The following is a 20,827-nucleotide window of genomic DNA, read 5'->3' on the forward strand; positions in this document are numbered from 1 at the left end:
TACAATACCTCCTTGGGCCTGTGCTGGATTTCTAAGCAAAAGGTTCACACATAACATCCATATCTCTGAAGATCCACCTTGTGGAGGGACACATTCTTCCCACCAAGAAGAATTAACTACACATTAGGAAGCCTTGACTACTTTGTGTATGTGTGTGTGTGTGTGTGTGTGTGTGTGTGTGAGAGAGAGAGAGAGAGAGAGAGAGAGAGAGAGACAGGGAGAGAGAGAGGGAGGAGGGACCGGAAATTAAAACCAGGGCCTTCACACTGAGCCACATCCCCAACCCTTTTTTATTTTTTATTTTGAGACAAAAAGTTGCTAAGTTGTCCTATGTGGGTTAGAATTTACAATCCTCCTGCCTCAGCCTCTCAGTGCTGGGATTACAGACATGCACCACCATGTCTACCTGGATAATGATTTGAATGCTTGCTCACTCACTGTGTACAAATACACAGTTCTGTTTCACAAGGCCCAGGGGCATCAGTCACCTAGACTGCAGTGGTGTTGAACTGTGCACATTCTATTCAATTTTCCATAGAAGCCCTTTACTAGGAAACTTTTTCCCCTGAATGTAAATAGTTCTCTGCATCTCAAATGGAAGCTTTGCTTGCCTGAACATTGTAATCAAGTCTGGCTGATTAAAAATCAATGACCGACATTGTTCATGTATTTTTCTATTCTTTAAACTTTATCTTTAATTTTAGAATGTTTTATTATTTCTTAAATAGAATTTTATTTTAAAAAAATCATAAAGTCATTGAAATGATTTGAGAGGTGAAAGACAGTGTTATTTTTCAGTAAATGAAAGTAAGTTGTAGAAAAGGAGAGCCATTAATGACAGGCAAAAACAGTCATCACACTAAAGAGACGCTAAATAAAGGCATATTTATTTCAAAACACGGGGTTGACTCCATATTAATAAATAGTTTACATTGAATGTGGAAAAAAAATAATATGCATATTCTATAAAGCAAATGTGTTAAACAATCAGAGAAAAAGATAGTCCTTTACCTTCAGGCCATTGACAAAATAAGCTGAGACTAGGGACAACCTTAGAAGTGGTCAGGGGAGATAAAGGAGGCAGGAGAGGAGCTGGTAAAATCAGGAAGAAATTTCTAGTTGCCCTTTCTTAATGGGACCAAAAAATTAACAATTTAGAGTTGAAAAAAACATACCTTCATACATGCTCTTGACTTTACAGATACTATCCTTCCCAATTTTGTAAAGCATCACTAGCTAGTGACCAGGGTAGAAAATGGTATGTTTCCATTTTTTTTTTTTTTTAATGTTTCCATTTTTATCTAGGACAGGTCACTCTAGTTCTGAGGTCTGGAGCAGAATGAGAGCTGTTACTGTTTGTGCTTTAAACTCAAAGACAAACACAGGATCATGACCCGGAGCACTGATTGTGACAATGTTAACAGTCGCCACCACAAGCTCTGTAAATCTGAGCCCTTTCAGTGTTGGCACTTATAAGCCAGTTGTCTAACTCCAGGCTTTGGGCTGCTTCTGGCCTGGAAAGAACCCTCAGCTACTCCTGACCTCCGAGGTCGTTCTCCCAAAAGTACAAAGCAATAGAAGGTATAATGCTAAAAACTACCACTGTTCTTCAGGAAGTGTCTCTGTGGGTAGTGAATTAGGAAGACTGTGCCCCCTCCATTTTCTTATATGAGCCCATGGCCAGTAACAAACACAAGACATCTAAACAGAACAGAAGAGGCTTATACCCAGGGCTCCTGGTATAGAATGGCAACAGCTTCAAGGGAGATGCCGTCTCAGACTGTGGCACACCTGAGGTCAGCTGAAGGCCAAAACTTAGACAAAGGAAGACACCAGCAGGGCAATGAGAGACACTTTCACTTGCATAGGTACTAGGGTCATGGGATTCTTTGGTGTTCAGCTAGGCAGGACCTCCTTCACTTTCCAGAAGAGGCCTCGAGTCCTGAAAGGGCTAAGCAGCCTATGTGGACCACGCAACTTGTTACAAGGTTTGGGGACACAAAGAGAGCAGAAAGTCTGCAGTGAGCAAGGCAGGGCATGCGGACACTGTGTGCCACGTGGCTGGCTACATGCAGGTGAAACTTCCCACCCTGGGAGCCCTCGGGATGAGTCATCACAGAAGTGGACATGCCCAGGACTGAGCTTATGCACAGGCTTCCCCGAGGAGGGGATGAGGACCTGCAGGTTGTCCTCACTTGCCAGTCCGTGAGGCCACCTGGATGGCTTTGATCCACTCAGTACGCTCCTTAGGGTTGGCCGCTTGCAGGAAGTAATGAACTTCATCAGCTGTGATGATCTCGAAAAGGTTCTCTTCCTCACTCTTCTTGCCTGGTGAAAGAGAGAGTGAGTGGCCGTCAGCTGACCTGTCTCCTTCTCCATGAAATGTCCAGTCTTTTTTTTTCTTTGTTGGTGCTCTAAGGTACCAACTGTGGTTTCCCAACACAAAAACATTGTATAATTGTGTATATTCATTGCATGAGAATCTATGTGATATTCATATAGGTGGGGACTTAGCATGACCATATGTATATGTATATATTTTTAAGACATAAGTAAAATACTCAAGGGGAAGCCTTTTATTTCACAGTTTATAAGTGAATGAAGTTCCTCACCTTTGCCCACCAATAGCATTTAATGAGTAACTTCTAATAATGCTCAATGAGTACATTTCTTCTGCTCATAGCATAAACCAAGGGCTGACCCTGATTTACACATGTTCACACATAAAATGAATATAAATATAAGTGTGTGAAGATATATATATATATATAGATATATAGATATATAGATATATAGATATATATCCTGAGGCAAGACGATCACAAGTATGAACCCAGCCTGGGCACCTTGGTAAATTTGTAAGACCCTGTGTCAAAATAAAAAATGAAAAAGTAAATTGGCTGGGCAGGTAACTCTGTGAAAAACCTTGGATTCAATCTCCAGTACCACAGAAAAACAAAACACTAAATAGACCTTTTACTGCTACCATAAGTGTAGTCTAAATTGGTTTGCATCAATGGCCAATTTATAGCTCCCACTAAAAGATGAAAGATTAAAAGTCAATAAACTAACAAGTACTGTAACAAGACTTACAGTCTCCATCTCAAATGGAAAAGCTTTCTACTTCAAAACTAAATATCATTCAAGGAGGTGGGGATGGAAGACCCAGGTGTAGTGAAAATCTGGGCTTTGAAGCTACGGTTTCCTTGTCTACCTTTATAACACTATACACCCAAAATGGCAAAATAAAACCAGAGATTGGGCTGTCAAAATCACATTTCTCAGTGATTCCATCTGTCTGGAGAAATCCATCTGTAGCCACATGGTTATTCCATGTGTCCATCATAAGCTCATAATCCAGGAAGAACTGGAACTCATCCCATGTAGCCCCTCATCTTCAGAGGAACGACGTCCCCATGAATGAGCTGGTTTACTGTGGATTGGGTGAGAGACTGGGTGCCACAGACCTACCCGGAACCTGGGTGCTGCTTCCACTTACCAGACTGCCTCACTGCACAAATGCTCCTTCTGTAGGGAGGAATTTCCTAGTCTGTGTAAGTAGAAGATCTCCTGTCAGAATGTCATGGTGTCAGGAGCTAACCACCTCTCCATCTAAGCCAGTTCTGAGGGCATGAATTTTTCAGCCTTGCTTAAGGACTTTCTGACATCGGCAAAGCCACTCTTAATTCCTCAAAGCCTAAAGGGCAGGGGCAGCTCTTAGGAGAGAACACAAGGAGTTCTTCTTCTCTGCAAGGTTTTCAGACAGAACATCCATGCAGGATTATTCCTGACTTATTGGTTGATGTTGGTTCAGTATGCACAGGTATGGGGAGGGAATCTAAGAAGACACCCTTCTTTCCCATAGAAATTCATTCTTACCCTCAGGGTTGCTCTCCACTGAAGTCACCACACACCCTCGCAAGTGAATTGCCCCCAGGGGATCTTCCCCCTAGAAAAGAAAGAGGTTGTCTGTTATGTTTCTAAAGCACAGTTATGAATATATCTTATTTTGTTGGTACGAAAGCCACACAGATTCACTGTGATACATATCATGTTCCCCAATAAATAAGAGCAGAAGGAGGTTAAAGGAAATGTATTCCAGATCTTCCGTCCACTTCAGTGAGGCCAGGAAGCACGCATGAGAACATACAAATCAACCTGGACTTCCCGTGTGGAGGAACATGGCAGGGGAAGCAGAGCACATTCCACTAAGGAAGAGCTGCCTGTTTCCAGCATGTAGCATCAGCATATAACCCTCCCAGGAGCAAATTAAAGAGCCCTACACTGTCAGCACAGACCAAGTACCCAGCCCTGAAAAAGCTGTCTTTATGCTTCAGAGTTGGCTCCTTTTATGGAATAAAAAGTCCTCTTCAACTATCAACACTGCAAATTGACGGACTGCAGTAATGCGCTCATCAAAGTTGGCCCAGAGAGGAATTATCACTCTTTTGCATATTATAAACCATGACTAGCATGAGGGACTGATTGTGTACCCCTGATAATATGAGGTTAAGGCAAACAAGAAAAATTATTTCTAAATTAATCAAACTATAATCTAGTGATATTTTCTTCCATTTCTGAGTTTATACTATCCTCAAAGTCTCAAGAAGGCAGATCTTTTGCACTGAAAGGTGGTAGAAAAATGTAAAGAGGGATGGGAGAGAAAGAAGCAAGGATGGGGGTGAAGAGAAGCTGGAAATATCAGCAGAGCTGAAAGGGGAGTGGGAAGTGTACCTCATAAATGCAGACGAGGCTTCTGTTTGAATGGATTTGAAGAGCAAAGAATGTCACTCACCCCTGCAGGGTCGTAGTAGTGTAGGTAGGCAGGGTCTTCTCTCAGGATGAACTTTCTCACTTTCCAGTTTTTCCTCCTATGCCCCTGTATCCAGGAAAAGCATAGAACAAAGCATGATGAGCTCCTAGAATCACTCTGCATGCAGGTACCTAAGTGACAAGTCTTTGCTGAATTGAAAAAAGATAGAAAAAACACCAGCTTCAGGAGAATCAGGCCCTGACCCAAGTCTTTCTTAGGGACATAGTGCTGAAGCCAGTTAATAAGTTGCATATTCCAGTACTGAATTAAATAGATAAATTAAATTATTTCTAAGCCTCTCTCGCAGTTTTAGTATTATGTAATAATATTATGTAATACGCTATTATGCACCGGTACTACACTACATTAGGTAATGGGAGGGATATGAAGTGGCTTAAAAAGTGATCCTACAATTTGAGAAATTTATAACCCATGTGGCAATATAAAAGGGCAAAGCCCAAATCAAATAATTGGCTTCAAAGTAATTAAATAAAGGATATGTAGTTATGGACTTTGGATGTCAAACAAAGTCTCATAAAGACCTAGACTGACTTATCCATGTGGACAAAGGACTTAGATGGGTGAAAAGACTATGACAACACAAAAGTAGGGGTACAAAGGCACAAGCCTCGAGGAAACACTGGTGAACAAGACCAGTCTGACTAACGGAAGCTGCGTGAGGCAAAGCTGGACAAGCAGACAGAGCTTTGAAAAAACAGAAGAAGAGGTGGGGATGGTTGCTGATGGGTTTTAAGTAGGAAATGAGATTACAATTCCATTTCAGATAATGATTTCAACACCATTTGATGGTGACAAGGTACAAAATATACCAGCTGCATAGATTAAAGGAACATCAGGGAGAAGATAATAAAATAAAGAGGGGTCATTAAGAAGTGACTACAAGGATCCAGGCATAAATGTATTAGGAATTAACTTTAGGCAGCAGCTGTAGAAACAGAAATTAATTTGACTGTAACAGGGTGAAAATCGGAGAGTAGAACTTGGTGTTTCCAAGGCATTACTGTGAGTCAGTAATCTACAGACTGTGAGTTTTAAGGGCAGGATTTGCCTCCTGTTCATCACTGTCCTCTAGTACTCAGTATAGTGCCTGCCCAGGGAAGCTGCTCTATACCTGTCAGTAATTGCTATGAATTTTCAAGTTATTTCAATCAGTTTAAAGCAGGTTTTAAAATGTCATGGTAAACATGCTTCTACAATTTCCCATAGAAAATTGAAATAATTTTAAATAACACCAGAAACCAAAAAAGTATTAGATCAGCATATACACAGTTTCAACCTTGCCAATATAAAAATATCGTTGGTTATTTCCCAAGCCCCACACATTGACATATAGATGAATTCCCTTTCATTTTTTGTTGTGTTTATGTAGAAAACAATGAATCATGTGTGATTTTCAATAATAGGGCTTCTGTCATAAAATAAGGTCGGAGGAATTTAAAAAGAGCGTTCAAGAAGGGGCTCGAGTTTCTTGGAGAAGCGTTTGTCAAGAAACTCATTTCCAAAGAAGCTTTTTTTCACTTGCCTGAAGGATGGAGCCAGGAGCCCTGTAGTGTCACAAGGGAGGGCAGAAAATATTTTTATGTGCTTTATCATATACAGAAGAGCATTTGTGATGCATGAGCTTCTAAGTATAAATTCCTGCTCTTTGCTCATGAGATGCAAGCATTAAAGTGCCACCCCACAAGATTTCCTCTCTATCTTCAGACACACATGTGATGCTCTTACACAATTGCTGGGTGACCACCCACTTATCATGAGTCAATGGAAGAGGAAGGTAACAGGAAAGACAGGAAATTACCTAACACTGGCCAACCACCGTATTCCCTTGAAGCCCTCACTGACATCACAATATGCTATGCTGAGGTGTGTGGTTCGCCATCTTTCATTTAATGAGTGTTTCCTGAAGGATTTTAAGGAAAGTATGCATGCTTGAGTTTTCCAAGAATTGTGACTGAATTGTTAAACACCTACTTATATTTAATTTAATGTAATTTAATTTGCAAGTGCTTATTGCCTATACTGGCACAAAAAGGGTACTGAACGCCACAGCTGAAAACATATGTAAAACATTGTCCTTCCCCTCAAGGAACCTATCTGTGGTTAAAATTAGACAACTAGTTAATTTGTTAATTCTTTGAAAAAAATTACATGAGAGGGGTTATATTGAACATAATCCAAGACCATCCATCCTCAAACTTGCTCCATTTATCAAGTAGTTTTTTTCCCCTGAAACAGAAGCAAAGAGAATAGAGGAGGGGAAAACAGTCCCCCAGGTGGACACAGCTCCTTCCCCCTGTGAAGTGGGGGACACAGAGTCCTTTTTCACAATTAGCCTTTCTATGCAAGTGGACCACGGTTTACTCCCAGCAGCAGAGACAGGTAGTTTACATTTTGTGGAACTGAAAGAAAAAATTTTTTTTAAATTTCTTCAAGTGATTCTAATATGTACCAGTGTTACTAACCATTGAGCTAAGAGGTCAGAAACATTAGCGAAATGCCAATTCAAGTAGAAGGGGTTTTGCTTTCCCCTCATACCATTCCCACTGTCCTCCCAAATGGAAGACCATTATGAAAACCAAGTCCCTGAATACAGATTCCTGTCTTTTTTATGAGAAAAAGAAGCCTATAAAAATGATTGTCTAAATAGTTATATTTTGAGAATAGACTAAATTAGCTTTTATGAAAAAGACTAGCTCGGTATTTCTCAGCCCTGGCTGCATAACAGAATCACTCGGGAACTGCAAAAATCCAGGCTCTGATTTAATTGGCCTGGAGTGCAGTTTGAAAGCTCCCCAGCATATTCAAATGTGCACCAGCTGGTCTACTAGATGTTCCCATCATAGGCCGGGGAAAGGAAAGCAAAAGAAAACACATATATATGTTTACTTCTAGTCCCTGTTATCTTTAACACGCACTCAGGCACCCATTCGTTCAGCCAATTTTGGACCATTCAGGGTCTCCTACTAAGTTCTTTGCCCAGACATGGTGCTACTCCAGCCCAGATAGTACCTACCTTTTATCAACTTTCATGTCCAGCTTTTTTTTTTTTTTTTTTTTTTTTTTTTTTTTTTTTTTTTTTTTGGTCTTTTTTGAGACACGGTCTCACTATGCAGTTCAGGCAGGCCTTGAGCTCACTTTGTAGCCCAGGCTGGTCTTGAACTCGCAACGATCCTCCTGACTCAGCCTCCCGAGTGCTGGGATTACATACATGTGCCACCATACCTGGCTCATGTCCAGCTTTCTAAGAGCCCCCTCAAGCTTAGGGCTTTGGGGTGGTACATGGCTCAGTAGGAGGGTACTTGCCTAACATGCACAAGCCCTGGATTTGATTCCCAGCACTGCAAATAATTAGTGGATAGTAACAATATGGAATTATAGAATAAATCAATAAAATAAGGAAATAATACAATTCCTTCCCAAGTTACTCTTTTCTTAGCAGCTACCTTCTAGCACCTGAAATGAAAGAGCCAAGCATATAGGAAAGTGCCAGAACCAATGAGGAAACCAACAATGGGCAGCTCTATCAGAGCCTCCCCTGTGAAAGGCTGTTCTGCTCCTATACCTTTCCTTTAATCTAGCCAATTGGTTACTGTCTTGGTTACTTTTCTCTCGTAGCTGAGACAAAATACCCAACGCCCAAAATGAAGGAAGGAAAGGTTTATTTAGCTTACAGTCTGTGGAGGTTTCAGTCCATACTTGGCTGGCTCCGAGGCAGAAGGTAGCAAACCAACAAGAGCAAAGGGGGGAATGGCAGCCGAACAGCAAACAGCCAGAGCAAATGGCAGGAATGGCGGCAAGCAGCTTCTTTCTTGCCTTACATCGTAAACAGGCTACCCCCACCTAAGGGGCGTGTAGCTCTCACATAATCTTTGCCCTCCTCTTCCACAGGCTCAGGATGTATACAAAATAAGCACTCTGGCTTCCTGCTAAGTTACTTAGGCAAACCTCTAGACTCCCCAAGTTGACACAATGTATCAACCATAACAGTTACCCTGTCACAAAAAGGTATCAGCCTCGGCCACAGATTCTTTCCAAATTCTCGCTTTATATTTCTTAAGACCCTCTTATCCTAAAACTTGATGTTAAGATCATTTTTCCACACTATAAAAGTCACCATTTCCTCCATGAAACTTAAAATCCATGCCATCACTTAATCTCAGCAAACCCATAGTCTCTCTAGTTAAGTGTAAATATATAGTCTGCTTTGATTCATCTCTCCCTGCCCTCCACAGACCATGAAGATGAAACGTAGGGACTTTCCAATGTGAAGAAAGTCGAATCTCTCCATCACATGTGGCCTGAACACTGCACAGAAATCTTCTTACAGCCACCAAGTTCTCTGCATTGCATACTGAGCAGTACTTTTAAGACAGCTCACAACTCAGCCAGGAAGGCAAGATTTTGGCCTTCTAAAGCAGCCTTGGTTTTGGCAACACCCTGTGCTAACATCAATTTATTCCATCTTGAATATTCCCATGCCTTCCTACTGTTTCTCCTAGTGGCTGCTGGCCCTGGATTCCTTGCTCATCCTCTGCCCCGGCAGTTTCTCAGTTCTCAGCATCATGTGTCTTGGCACCTGGGAGCTGACTCATCAGCTCACCCAAGGCCTTGTCTCCCAGACAGACAGTGGCCGGCTGGTAGCGTACCTGTGGATGCCAGGCAATTGCATGTAACACCCTCCAGGACTGTGTTCTTTGCCTGCTGCTCCTGTGGAGGTGGCCTTAGTAGTAGCACCCTGGCTTTTGGTCTCGTCATCCCTTATCCTCAATCTGAAATGATACCTTCTTGCTCATAAATTTATATGATGTTTCCTTCTGGCTATAGCCTGTTTCTGTTTCCTGATCTCTTTGAATAGAGGAGGCTAAACAGCAATATTTTACCATGAAACATCTTTGTCTTAGCCAATTTATTTCCTCTAGCCAATTAGTAGGGCTTCATTTTCTATGGTTGATAAAAGAAGTATTTTCTTATTTCTAGGGGCATCTTCTGCCCTGCCTGCCTCAGTCATCCTAACCTGATGCCATTTTTATTGTCTACTGAGCTCTTTGTCTATATTTTGCGCTATGGATTTCATTTTCTGGTTGATTATTAGCCAAATAAATTAAATGCTGGGTAATTTAGATTAAAAAAAAAAAAAACAGACCCAGTAAGGAGGAAGGCTAGAAGAAAATGGCAGCCGCCACTCACCTGCTTCAGCAAACATCCCTGTTTGATAATAACCCCCCTGAATTCTTCTTTCAGAATCACGTCATCATCACTGGAATTCTCTTCACAGAAGAATCCACTGTCTGGCTATGGAGAGACCAAGGAGCAAGTTGAATGTATCAGCCTTAGGCCTGTTGCTACCTGTACACTTTCCATCTTCCCCTCCCCTCCTGCCACCACGACAGGCTTCTCCCTTTCCTTCGGGCTACTGTGCTCGCCCCTCTGAACTTTAAAGGTTGTGCTTGGTTAGCTGGTTTTCCCTCTTCCCTTTCCTTGCTTCCCTATCTTGCTCCTTTTCATTCCCACTCAGGGGTGGTCTTATCTCTATCCTTTCATTTTCGAGGATTCCCCAAGCCACAGTCTAAATCTAGCTCGACTTTTCTCACTGAGTACACTTCTGCCTTCCGAACCTTCTTCTTCGCTCAAGACCTCATGGCCACATCCTTGAGACGGGGTGACTAAATGTGTGCGTCATTACGAGGCACTGTCTCCATTATAACCTTTGCCGCTTAGCTCCTTCTACTCTGAGAAGACCGAGAGCGCATGTCCAGCCTCAACCCTTGACGTCAGGAGGGACCTGGGTCTTGCATGGCTATAATCGAGTGGTGAATCACACGGTAGAAGACAGTCACTGTGGTGGGCATTTTAGACAAATAGCAAGATTTAAATGGGTTTAAGTAGGCAAACCAAAGGTCTGAAGAAAAAAAAGTACTGACAGAGGAACTTCCCCTAAAGTGAAATGAAACTCTGTCTGGGATGTTCGCTTCGTTTTTGTAAGTCAGATGGGGCTCGATAGCTTCCTAACTTCTATATTCTGTTCCAAATTCGAAACAAAATTGCTAAAATCCCCCCGTTCTTGCAATTATACATGGCCCCAGATTAGGCCCATATTGTGTAACGCAGTGTTTCCCAATCTCCAGGGACTGTACCACCGGAGCTACCCAAGATGAGAGTAGGAAGTGATATGCACAAACGCATTCTGTGCTGGAACGTACTTACATGTTGAAAAGTCACACCTGTGATTTTTATAGATTACCCTCTAGAAAAGGAACTCCCCAGGGGTGAGAAGTTTTGCCTTGCCTCCCCGGCTCCACTGCTTCATCCCCTCTGCCTATCAGAGTCATGTACTGTAGCCTAATAAACTTTTATAAATGAATTATGGCTTAGAATAAGAATGAAAATAGGAAAGTTTTTAAACGAATTTAAAGAAAACAATTCCAGCCAACCGTTGTTTTCTTTCTCATGACTCACGTGGGCAGGGCAGAGCTGCAGAGGGAACAGCTGTCAAGTGTGGGAAGCGCTGGGGTTGGAGAAGCTCTGTGACCTCGAGGCTTCCTGCCTCCTTCCTCCTCCTCCCCAGCTGACACCCACTCCCTGCCCCTCCCCCACATCTGACAGCTCACTGTAGAGCTGTGAGCATTTTCTTTTGCACATGGGGCTGTGAACTGAAATCAACTGGGAATTTGCCCTGGGCAGCCCCCAAGACAAGAATAGAGTGTGTAGCTTTTTGCTTTTGCTTTTGTTTTTTTTTTTTTTTTTTTTTCGAGACAGGGCATCATTGTGTAGTGCAGGCTGGCCTTGAGTTCACTATGTAACCCAGGCTGGCCTTGAACTCGAAGTGATCCTCCTGCCTCAGCCTCTTGAGTGCTGGGATTACAGGCTTGTGCTATCATGCCCCAGAAGGTAGTTTTTTTTTACTTACAAAGTAGTAGAAAGCATCAGGATTGTCCAGGAAAGGGTTCTCAGCGGTTCCATCTGCTGCATTCTTGGACAAATCCCCAGCAGGCTGCAGGTATCCTTCGTTGAGCAGCGAAGAGGCAATCATGAGGCCTTCCTGGCGATTCCGAACAGAGTTGTTGCCTACCAACCAGTCAACAACACAGCTACCTGGACAGGACCATCAGAAGGAAGGTTAACTCCCCTTCCCAAGGAACAAGCCTCTGGCCCTCACCCTGCACTGACTCCAGCGCACCTGTGTCCAACTTATCGCATTTTCCCTGTTATTCCAAGAAGGAAAAAATAGTGGACAGATGCTTGAAAACAAAAGGAGCCACGTAAAGGGATTTGAGAAACATTTACATGATGCTTGGGAAGCATGACTAAGAAATCGTTTTTACCAACTCAGCATGTTAAGGAGCATTTGTTGAGCACCTGCTAGACAAAAGGTCTCTGAAGGGTACGGGGCAGATTGGCTCAGGAAATCTTAAAGAGAGAAATGGGTACTAGGTAAGGATTGCCATCGCCACCCTGCTATAAATCAACATTGTGGAACTATTGGGTCAAATGTAAAGATGCAGAAAGAGGAGACAGAAGAGGAGGGGATTACCATGCTGTCAGGAAAAAGATTTATAAAGAAAGTGACACAGAGCTGAGATCTAAAAAACAAGTAAGTGTTTGCAAGCTCGTGAAATGGGGGCTGGGAGCATCCAGCCCAAGCAGGGAGGCAGCAGCGGGAACAGGCGGGAGCAGTGGGCAGCGGCCGTGGGGTGGGGGGAGGAGGCGGCAAGAAGAAGGCAAAAGGAGAGAGAGGAGGAAGAAGGCGCAGAGTGGGCGGAGAGAGCCGAGAAGGCACATTCAGAAAGCTGGCAAAGAGGAGCCGTTGCAAGTTTTTAAGCAGCACATACGCGATGGGCTGTGTGGCCTGAAATAAAATGTGATGATGTTACTTGTGTTGATAGTCACATCTCCCTAGGAACCTCAAGAAATTTTTTAATCAAACTTCTGCATCAAGAGAGAACAAAGGGAATAAAGTAAAATTGGCTCATCACTTGGCTTGTCAGAAGGCCAGACTGAAGCTTTGCATTCATAAAAGTGCATCCCTGCAGATGCAGCCGTGACAGAGCCAGCCTGGCTCACCCAGGTCAGAACACCGGGCAGGCCATTCTCACATCGGCAGGAAGAGCTTCGGGGTATTGAGCCTTCTATGAACTTCATACATGAAATCTTTTGTGACACTTTTCTTTCTCTGTACAGAAAAACTAATGAGGGCTGCATTTCTGCATTTAATCACTTGCAGAAACCCTATGGAACAGGTAGGACAGTAATTATGCATTCCATGTACAAGATGAGAAGATTAAGGCTCCGAGCTCAAATGATTTTAGGGCTAAGTTGCACCTACTTTGACCCTTCACATTTGCATGACCCCACTCTTAAATCTGTGCTTGTTCAGCTGAGCATGCTACAGCTTATAAGACAAACTCAGCCCCGTCCCCTTGACACCTGATTTTCGAGGTCCTCTATCATACATCAGCACTGCCCAGGTCTCAAGTCTCTACCTCAGTCTCTCAGCTCAAGCCACCTCCCTCCAAGAAGGATCCACCCACGGACTTTCAATGGAAAGGACTTACGAAGTGCTGGCTCAGTACCCTGGGACTCAGGAACATGTTACACAGGAAGTAAACCAGGGCCAGGTCTTATTCCCTGATCTACACTGGAACTTCTTCCTGTTTCCTGTGCTAGAGGCTGTCATAGTACCCTCCGCTGGGGTTCTGCCTTGCTCTTGTAAGCTCCCCTCACTGCCAACCATGGCTTGGTGTCCTGATCCCAAATCTCGGCCCTGACGCATCTGAGGGTCACAGGCTGCTGCCTGAGCACCCTGAGGCTCACCCTTATGCGACGTTGCCCTGTTACAGCAGATCACACCATCTTCCCTTTCCCCTTCCTAACGCTGACCAGGACTATTTTCATGGATTATCTACTGATCTGACATAATCTCAGATTCTACATCTGTTGTATCTTCTCAGAATTTTCTTTCTTTGATATCTCTCTTCACCATAAGTAAGCCATACCCAGTTTCCAACAAACTACTCCCAAACTGTACATCTATTGCATTCCCTGTAATGAACAATTACTCCTACCAAGCTAGCCAACTTCTTTTCTCAGATGGGTACTCTACACACCTCTATCTTGTAGTTTGTCCTCACCACGTGCAGCATAGTCTCCTCATCAGAAATCCTCTCCCCAAACTGTTACCCATATTTCAGTGTCAAATTTATGCATCTCCTCCTATTTATCCCAACAAATTCTGAACTTTTTTCTGGGCTCATGAAGCTGTTATGTAGATGTATAATCTCTTTAATCATAATAGCCACTTGCGAGCTTGGTCTATATAGCACTTAGCATGTGCAGGTGCTATTCTCCACATGTAATAACAAACATACAAAGCAGGTAAATTGCAATATCACCATTTTATGGATGGGAAAAATAAAGCACAAAGAGGTTAAATTATTGGCCCAAGGTTTTACAGCTTGTAAGTTACAGAGCTGGCTTTGAGCCAAGGTAGTGTGGTTCCAAAAACATGTTTTAAACACTACACCACACTACCTAAATCTGTAACATCCTAAGTCTTACACTGGGCAACCTGTATTCCCTAATATTGTCATTTAAATTTTATACTATATGTCTTGATCCCTATTTATCACAGTTAGGTATGCATTCTACCCAGCTCTATGTCTGTTTTCTAACAATTCTCAAAATAATGCCATGTATTCTATTAAAAAGTTCCTTCGATTGATTTAGCTGAAACTTCTAAAATGTTATCTAGAGGTCCCATTCAACCCAGCTATTCCCCTTCTGGGTATTTTCCCAGAAGATCTGAAAACATCACAGCAATATATGTGCAACCATGTTCATAGCAGTGCAATTTGTAATAGCTAAATTGTGGAAGCAACCCAAATGTCCATCCACTGAAGACTGGATAAAAAAATTGTGGCACTTTTATAAAATAGAATATTACTCAGTTATAAAGAAAGATAAACTCGAGGCTTTTATAGGTAAATGGTCACAACTAGAGACCATACTCATAAGTGAAATAAATCAGACCTGCATGTGTAAGCAACATATTGTCTCACTAGTGTAAGAACCTGAAAGAGTGAATAAAAACTAAGAGGTGTGATAGATACTGTGAAACAAAAGGAAAATGCTCAAAAGTAAAGGGCAGCTGGGGTGTGGGAAAAGAGAAGGGAAAGAAAGGGAAATTATGTATGTATGTATATACAGGATAGCTAACATAGTTGTGCTACTGTCTTCTATTGTTTTACTGAAAGGAACAGTTAATGATTACTTGTTTGATCAATCCTGCATGTCTCTATTTGTTTCCCTGAGAAACCACTTTGAAGATATCAATACATAATACAACAACCATTGCTAATTTCCTATCACTTTGTAACTCTGTACTGTTTGTATTGTTCTTATGCTATTTTGTAAATGGATGTCTGTTAATATGTTTTCCTTCTTTTATTTTATAAAATAAAATGTTATCTTGAACAAGAAAGTTTCTTTCTATCCTGCTTTCTGTTTCCACATTAGGGAAACTCAATTCTTCTGCTCAACAATCTGCATGCCATGACCACACCCATACACCAGGCTCCACCCCCAAAAAACCTCACATACACACTCTGCTAACGGTGAGCTCCATACTCCCTCCCCAGTCACCCATTTTAGGCACACGAGTCCTTTTACCTGTGAAGCAGTGATTAAAAATCTTCTTGTCCTTCTCTATGTTCAATTCTTTCACTCCTTTTTCAGTGTCTTTCATAGACAAATACAAAGCACTGCACAGAAATCAAAGCAGGTAGATAAGTGGGAAGCATTTAGGAATGGTGAATTCTTTGTAGGGGGGTGGCACCTTGCAGAAGATGGCTTGGAGCCCCAGTTTCTCTGCCCCTCACCTTTGTGCAGCTCCTAAGCCTAATCTCTCCACCAGACCATAAGTAGCTAAAGGGCAGCATTTATATTTGTGTAATTCTGTGGCTGGCAGAGCATTAGCAAAATCCAGTTGGAAGTTATCCAGTGTCTCTTAAATTCATTAAGTTCCTTGTTGATTTAACTTGTGGTGCCTGACATGGAGTGTTGCCCTGATTAGGTGCCAGAGATTAAAGTTTCTCAGGGCCAATTTTGCAGGCACATCCTAGATCTTTGAGGTCTCTGCTATAGTTCAGATCTGGTATGTCTCCCAAGGGGCAACATGTTAATGATTTAGTCCCAGATTGGTGCTACTGGGAAGTAGTAGAAACTTCAAGAGGTGGGCTCATTGGGAGTGTGCCCATGAGGGGGATTGCAGTACTCTGAACTCTCTCTGCCACATCCTAACCATGATGTGAGCTGCTTTGCTATGCCATGATCTCCTGCCATGATGTGCTTCCACCAGAAGCCTAAAAGCAAAGGACCCAACTGACCATGGACTGAAACCTCCAAAACTGTGAACCAAAACAAACCTTTGCTTTGTATAAATTGCTATCTCAGGTATCTGTTACAGTAACAGAAGGCTGATTAACTCAGTCCCTCAACTCTTTAAAGATCTTCAAGAGACCATCTGTTGCAGACATTTGCCTGCAAGAAAGTGAATAGTTCCTCAAAGCTTATTTTTATTTTTAAAATGAGGAAAGAAGGTAAAATAACGAGACGTTCTCATCTTTGTCCTTTCAGAGAAATTCTAAGGCACAGAACAGAAGCCCACTTTCATGTATCCTGTGGCCTAGAGTAGCGTGAATGTCATAGCCATTAGCTGTGACAGCGCTGGCCAGGAATCACTTGACGAACCCAGTCAGCAGTTCTGGCTAGGCCAGATATCTTCTCTTGGGTCTTTACCAAAAAGCTTTACCAAGAAGCACAATATAAAAATTTTACTCCTGCGGCAGCCATATCCAGTTTGAATCCTGCAGAAGGTGTCTCTGGTCCCTTCTCAGGGACTCTCCCCACCCCAAACACATGTAAACAAAATTCTTGTTGAACATTTTAAACAGCCAGTATGAGATTTTTTTTCTTTGCTATCTAGAGATTCTGAAGCTTGCTTGCTTACTTGCTGGCTTGCTTGCTGGCTGGCTTGACAGGATCTTGCTATGTAGTTCAGGCTGACCTTGAACTCATGGCAATGCTCCTGACTCAGCTTCCCGAATGCTAGGATTATAAGTATACACTACCACAGGGCATTTGTATGCCATTAGACTCCTTACCTCTCCTCAGCTCCCAGGTGTTGGAGGGGCCATAATCTGTCTAGGTCCAGAGAAACATCTTAGTCCACCAAGTGCTGGTATCAACCCAGCAGAGGGGACACAGACTTCCAGAGGTGTCTAAAACAAACCTTGGAGCAGAATCTGTTGTGTTCTTCCCTTTCCACAGGAAGAAGGAAAAAATGCATAGGGTTAGGAAGAAACAAACACAGAATTACCCTAAATCAACAGTTTCTGGCAGACGAATGGACCGCCTTGTGGATTTCCTTGAAAACTTCTGGCCTCCATCAATGCATTTGATGGCCTTCTTGATGTCCCGAACCCAAGCGTCTCTCTCTTCCAAGTAGGCAGCCTGGAAGTACTGGTCCTGCTGTTTGGTGCTGGTGATCTTAAATACCAACTGAAAATTCAAACACATCCCATCAGAAATGACCGCTTCAAAGGCTAAGGCCCTTTACCAACCGGAGCATCTGCCTCAAACCTGTTCTAACAAAGAGAGATGCCAACGTCAGAGTGCTTGGTGGTGGTGAGAGGGGCTCGTCCAGGGAACACTGCTTCCCTGCAAGTTAGGTGTGTACCAAGAGGTCAGGGTATAGTGCAAGGTTCACTGTGGCCAGTGATGTCCACTCACCATCCTTTTGCTAAAGTCCTGACAAGGGCTAGTCACAGTGCTTCCTTTCAGGGGTATCATTCCTTTGGGGCTGTTGTCACTTTTCTTCTTATAGAACTCAATTCCATCTTCTAACAGTACCACCCACATGGGTTTCCACGTGTTAAACACGTTCCCCTGTAAAGACAACAAAAAGCACTGAGATGGCCAGGAGTCTTTCTGAACTGTAATTTCTACCTAGCAGAAGTAGTCTCTAATATAGACATGGTGAACCTTTTAGAGTTTTCAATAATAACAGCTTGCTGCAGTATGTGTGCCAGAAGTTCACCACCACTGGATTATATTAGAGTTGGCTTTAAAAATGTTCTGTGCCAAGCTGGGTGTAGTGATGCATGCTTGGAATCTCAGCACTTGGTGGCTGAGGCAGGAGGATTGCGAGTTCAAGGCCAGCCTGAACTATGGAGGGAGACCTTGTCCCCCACAAAACAACAAAAACACAACAAAGTTTTGTGACATCATCTTTGTTGTTCCAACATAAACCCTCATAAATCAATGATGTCATGAGATACCATTTTGATTTCTTTTTTTTTTTTTTTTTTTTTTGGTCTTTTGGAGACAGGGTCTCGCCATGCAATTCAGGCTGGTCTTGAGCTCACTTTGTAACCCAGGCTGGTCTCGAACTCACAATGATCTTCCTGCCTCAGCCTCCCGAGTAGGCCACCACACCCGGCCACCATTTTGATTTCTATCCCTGGCCTTTTGCATCCCAATACAAATGACCATTAGAATAGAGACCAATCTCTGGAATGCCCTTTCCCAAGTCTGAACTCTCCTCATTCTTTCCTGATGAGTCTTTCTCCTTCTGAAAGGCTCCGTGTAGCCGCCTCACTGATGAAGCCCTCCCGGAATGCATCGACACCCCCCCCCCGCTCTTCAGGTCACTTCCTGCTATTCTTACTGACTGTGCCGCACTCTGGAACTTGGCTACATGCTGCCTTATGCAGTCATTTGAGTGTCTTCAGTGTGGTTCTCCTTTCTTCTCTGCAGCACTGACATCACTGAATCCTTTTATAGGCGCATGATACTGAGGGCAATGAACGTTCATTAAAATAATGCAGGAGATTATTGCCCAAACTGTGAAATGTTAGCATGTTTCACACTTTACTGAGAAGGGTGACCAGTCCTTTTCATTGTTCACCTCACCCGTACCTAGACCCTTTCCTGCCGTCATTTCCCTGCCCCTCCCTTCTCATGCTTGGTTCACACCACCAAGAAGCACATTCTCACCCCACTACTGTGTGCAAGAAATAGCAGCAAGGTTTTCTTCTGTAACTAGCTCTTACCTGTGATCTTATAGCTCATATCTCATTGTATTCATGTTTTTAGTTTTTTAACTTTCTATTTTGAAGAGAGGAAAAGATAGAATAATGATCACTGTCAGTATTTTATTGGAACGTTTTTATTTTTGTTTTAGAAAATCTTGACGCATGGGGTGTTTGTCAGAACTGAAGAAAGAGTTTAATGCTCTAAAGTCAGTGTAGGAAGTTATTTTCCAGTGCTTTTCAAATTGTGGTTTATAGTGCTCACTTCAGCAGCACATACACAAATATGGTTTATAGACCACCTGGTCTGCCTCACTGAAGATGGATATAAGTAAGATCTGATCACACCACAGTTCTGCTTTTACTTGTAAGCCCTAGACTTATTGCAGGGTGGCTGAGTCCTAGATGAGCTAATTCAGCCCCCACTACTTCCCTTCTCAAACAGCGGCAAGCCCTTTAGCCTTTCCTAACTTCTGTCCCCAGCCCTAAAAATAACCACTTCAGAGGTTGCTAGCACATATACATTGAAATAATGTGGACAGGGCTTTTAAGTCCTGAGACTGTGTTCTTAAATATCTTGAAAGATGGCCGCGTCTGAACGTCTCTAATGCTTTGAGTTTCTAGCACAATACACAGATGCTGTTTCATTCTTTTTCAAATTCCTGCAAAATGGCCATGAACCAATATTACCGTCACCGTGTTAATGAGGAAGACACTCAAAGAGTATTTAGCCAGTTGCAGTGCAGACTAAGAAATGGGAAAGCTGGGGTCTCTGACACATGTGTGGGAGCAAGCCAATTATCTCTCTTTAGTTTCTTTTCTGGTGCAGCGAGGCTCAGGGGTCACCCTTGGACTTGCATGCCTGCCCCATCATTGGACCGCCAGTTCATATAAAGAATGCTTAAAGGTGTGTGATGACTTGGAGTCAGACCTTAAACCTACACTGCATTTGAGCTTAATGTTGACCACTTATTAGTTTATATATTCTTGGGGAAAATGTTTAATTTCTTTCTTTTTTTTTTCTTGAAACTATCTCACTATATAGGGCAGGCTGGCCTTGAACTCACTATATAGCCCAGGCAGGCCTCGAACTCACGGCAATCCTCCTGCGTCAGCCTCCTGAGGGCTGGGAGTACAGGCACCTGTCACTGAATCTCTCTGACATGTTTAATTTCTGAGCCAGCTTTTTCCTTTTTTAATGGGGAGGAAATTCTATCTTATAGTATGTTGGCAAGTATTACGTTGATATAACGGATGAAATATGTATACATGTATATGAAGCACATATACTTATATATATATACACAATATATACATGCATTACACAGTATGTGTATGGTCCTCCCTCACTATCGTGGTTCACTTACTGTGGCTTCATTGTATCACGGGTTTTTTAAAAAATGTATCTAAATCTGTATCGTAGAGTTTTCACTGTGTCATGGGACTTTGCAGTATATAGGTATTTATATAATATTTATGATTTTAGTTATTTTTGCCTAAAAAATTTAAAACAATATTAAAAATATAAAAAATGTTAACTCAAACATATTAAAAGAATATTAAATTGAAATAAAATACTGTACAGTACATATTTCTTCAGCAGATGAATGCCATACTGTACACAATGGAAATGCAGTACACCACTACCCCCACCCGAGCCCGGCAGAGCCACCTGGCGGTGGGCATTGCCTATAAGTGAGGAGGGCGCTTGGCAAAGCCCCAGGCCCTGCCCGTGCTACCACCCCCCCCCCGGGAGGGGGAAGCGGAGTGGGCGCTGCGCTGCGCTGGGCTGGGCGCTCCTGCTACCCGGCCTGCTCCGGCCCTCCATCCACACCTGCCCAGTCTTCCCCTTCATTTAGTTGGAAGAGAAAAGTATGAAGGGAGGAGCTGAGACCCTGATTCACCC

At 42.8% G+C, this 20,827-nt stretch overlaps 1 protein-coding gene across 1 annotated transcript in view; it reads right to left on the reverse strand.

The window, feature by feature from the left end:
* Positions 1 to 866: 866 nt before the first annotated feature.
* Plek (pleckstrin) overlaps positions 867 to 20,827 on the reverse strand; it is a 30,739-nt gene continuing 10,778 nt past the window's right edge. The window contains exons 2-9 of the mRNA XM_005385668.2: positions 17,621 to 17,776; positions 17,208 to 17,389; positions 15,500 to 15,591; positions 11,742 to 11,926; positions 10,022 to 10,126; positions 4,796 to 4,879; positions 3,880 to 3,949; positions 867 to 2,328 (exon numbers count right to left, since the gene is read on the reverse strand). Of these exons, the coding sequence (XP_005385725.1) occupies positions 2,192 to 2,328; positions 3,880 to 3,949; positions 4,796 to 4,879; positions 10,022 to 10,126; positions 11,742 to 11,926; positions 15,500 to 15,591; positions 17,208 to 17,389; positions 17,621 to 17,776 (1,011 nt within the window). The 3' untranslated portion in view covers positions 867 to 2,191. The remainder of the gene's footprint in view (positions 2,329 to 3,879; positions 3,950 to 4,795; positions 4,880 to 10,021; positions 10,127 to 11,741; positions 11,927 to 15,499; positions 15,592 to 17,207; positions 17,390 to 17,620; positions 17,777 to 20,827) is intronic.

The sequence above is a fragment of the Chinchilla lanigera genome, unplaced genomic scaffold (assembly GCF_000276665.1).
Source record: "Chinchilla lanigera isolate Chin_1 unplaced genomic scaffold, ChiLan1.0 scaffold00023, whole genome shotgun sequence".
Taxonomy (NCBI): Eukaryota; Metazoa; Chordata; class Mammalia; order Rodentia; family Chinchillidae; genus Chinchilla; species Chinchilla lanigera.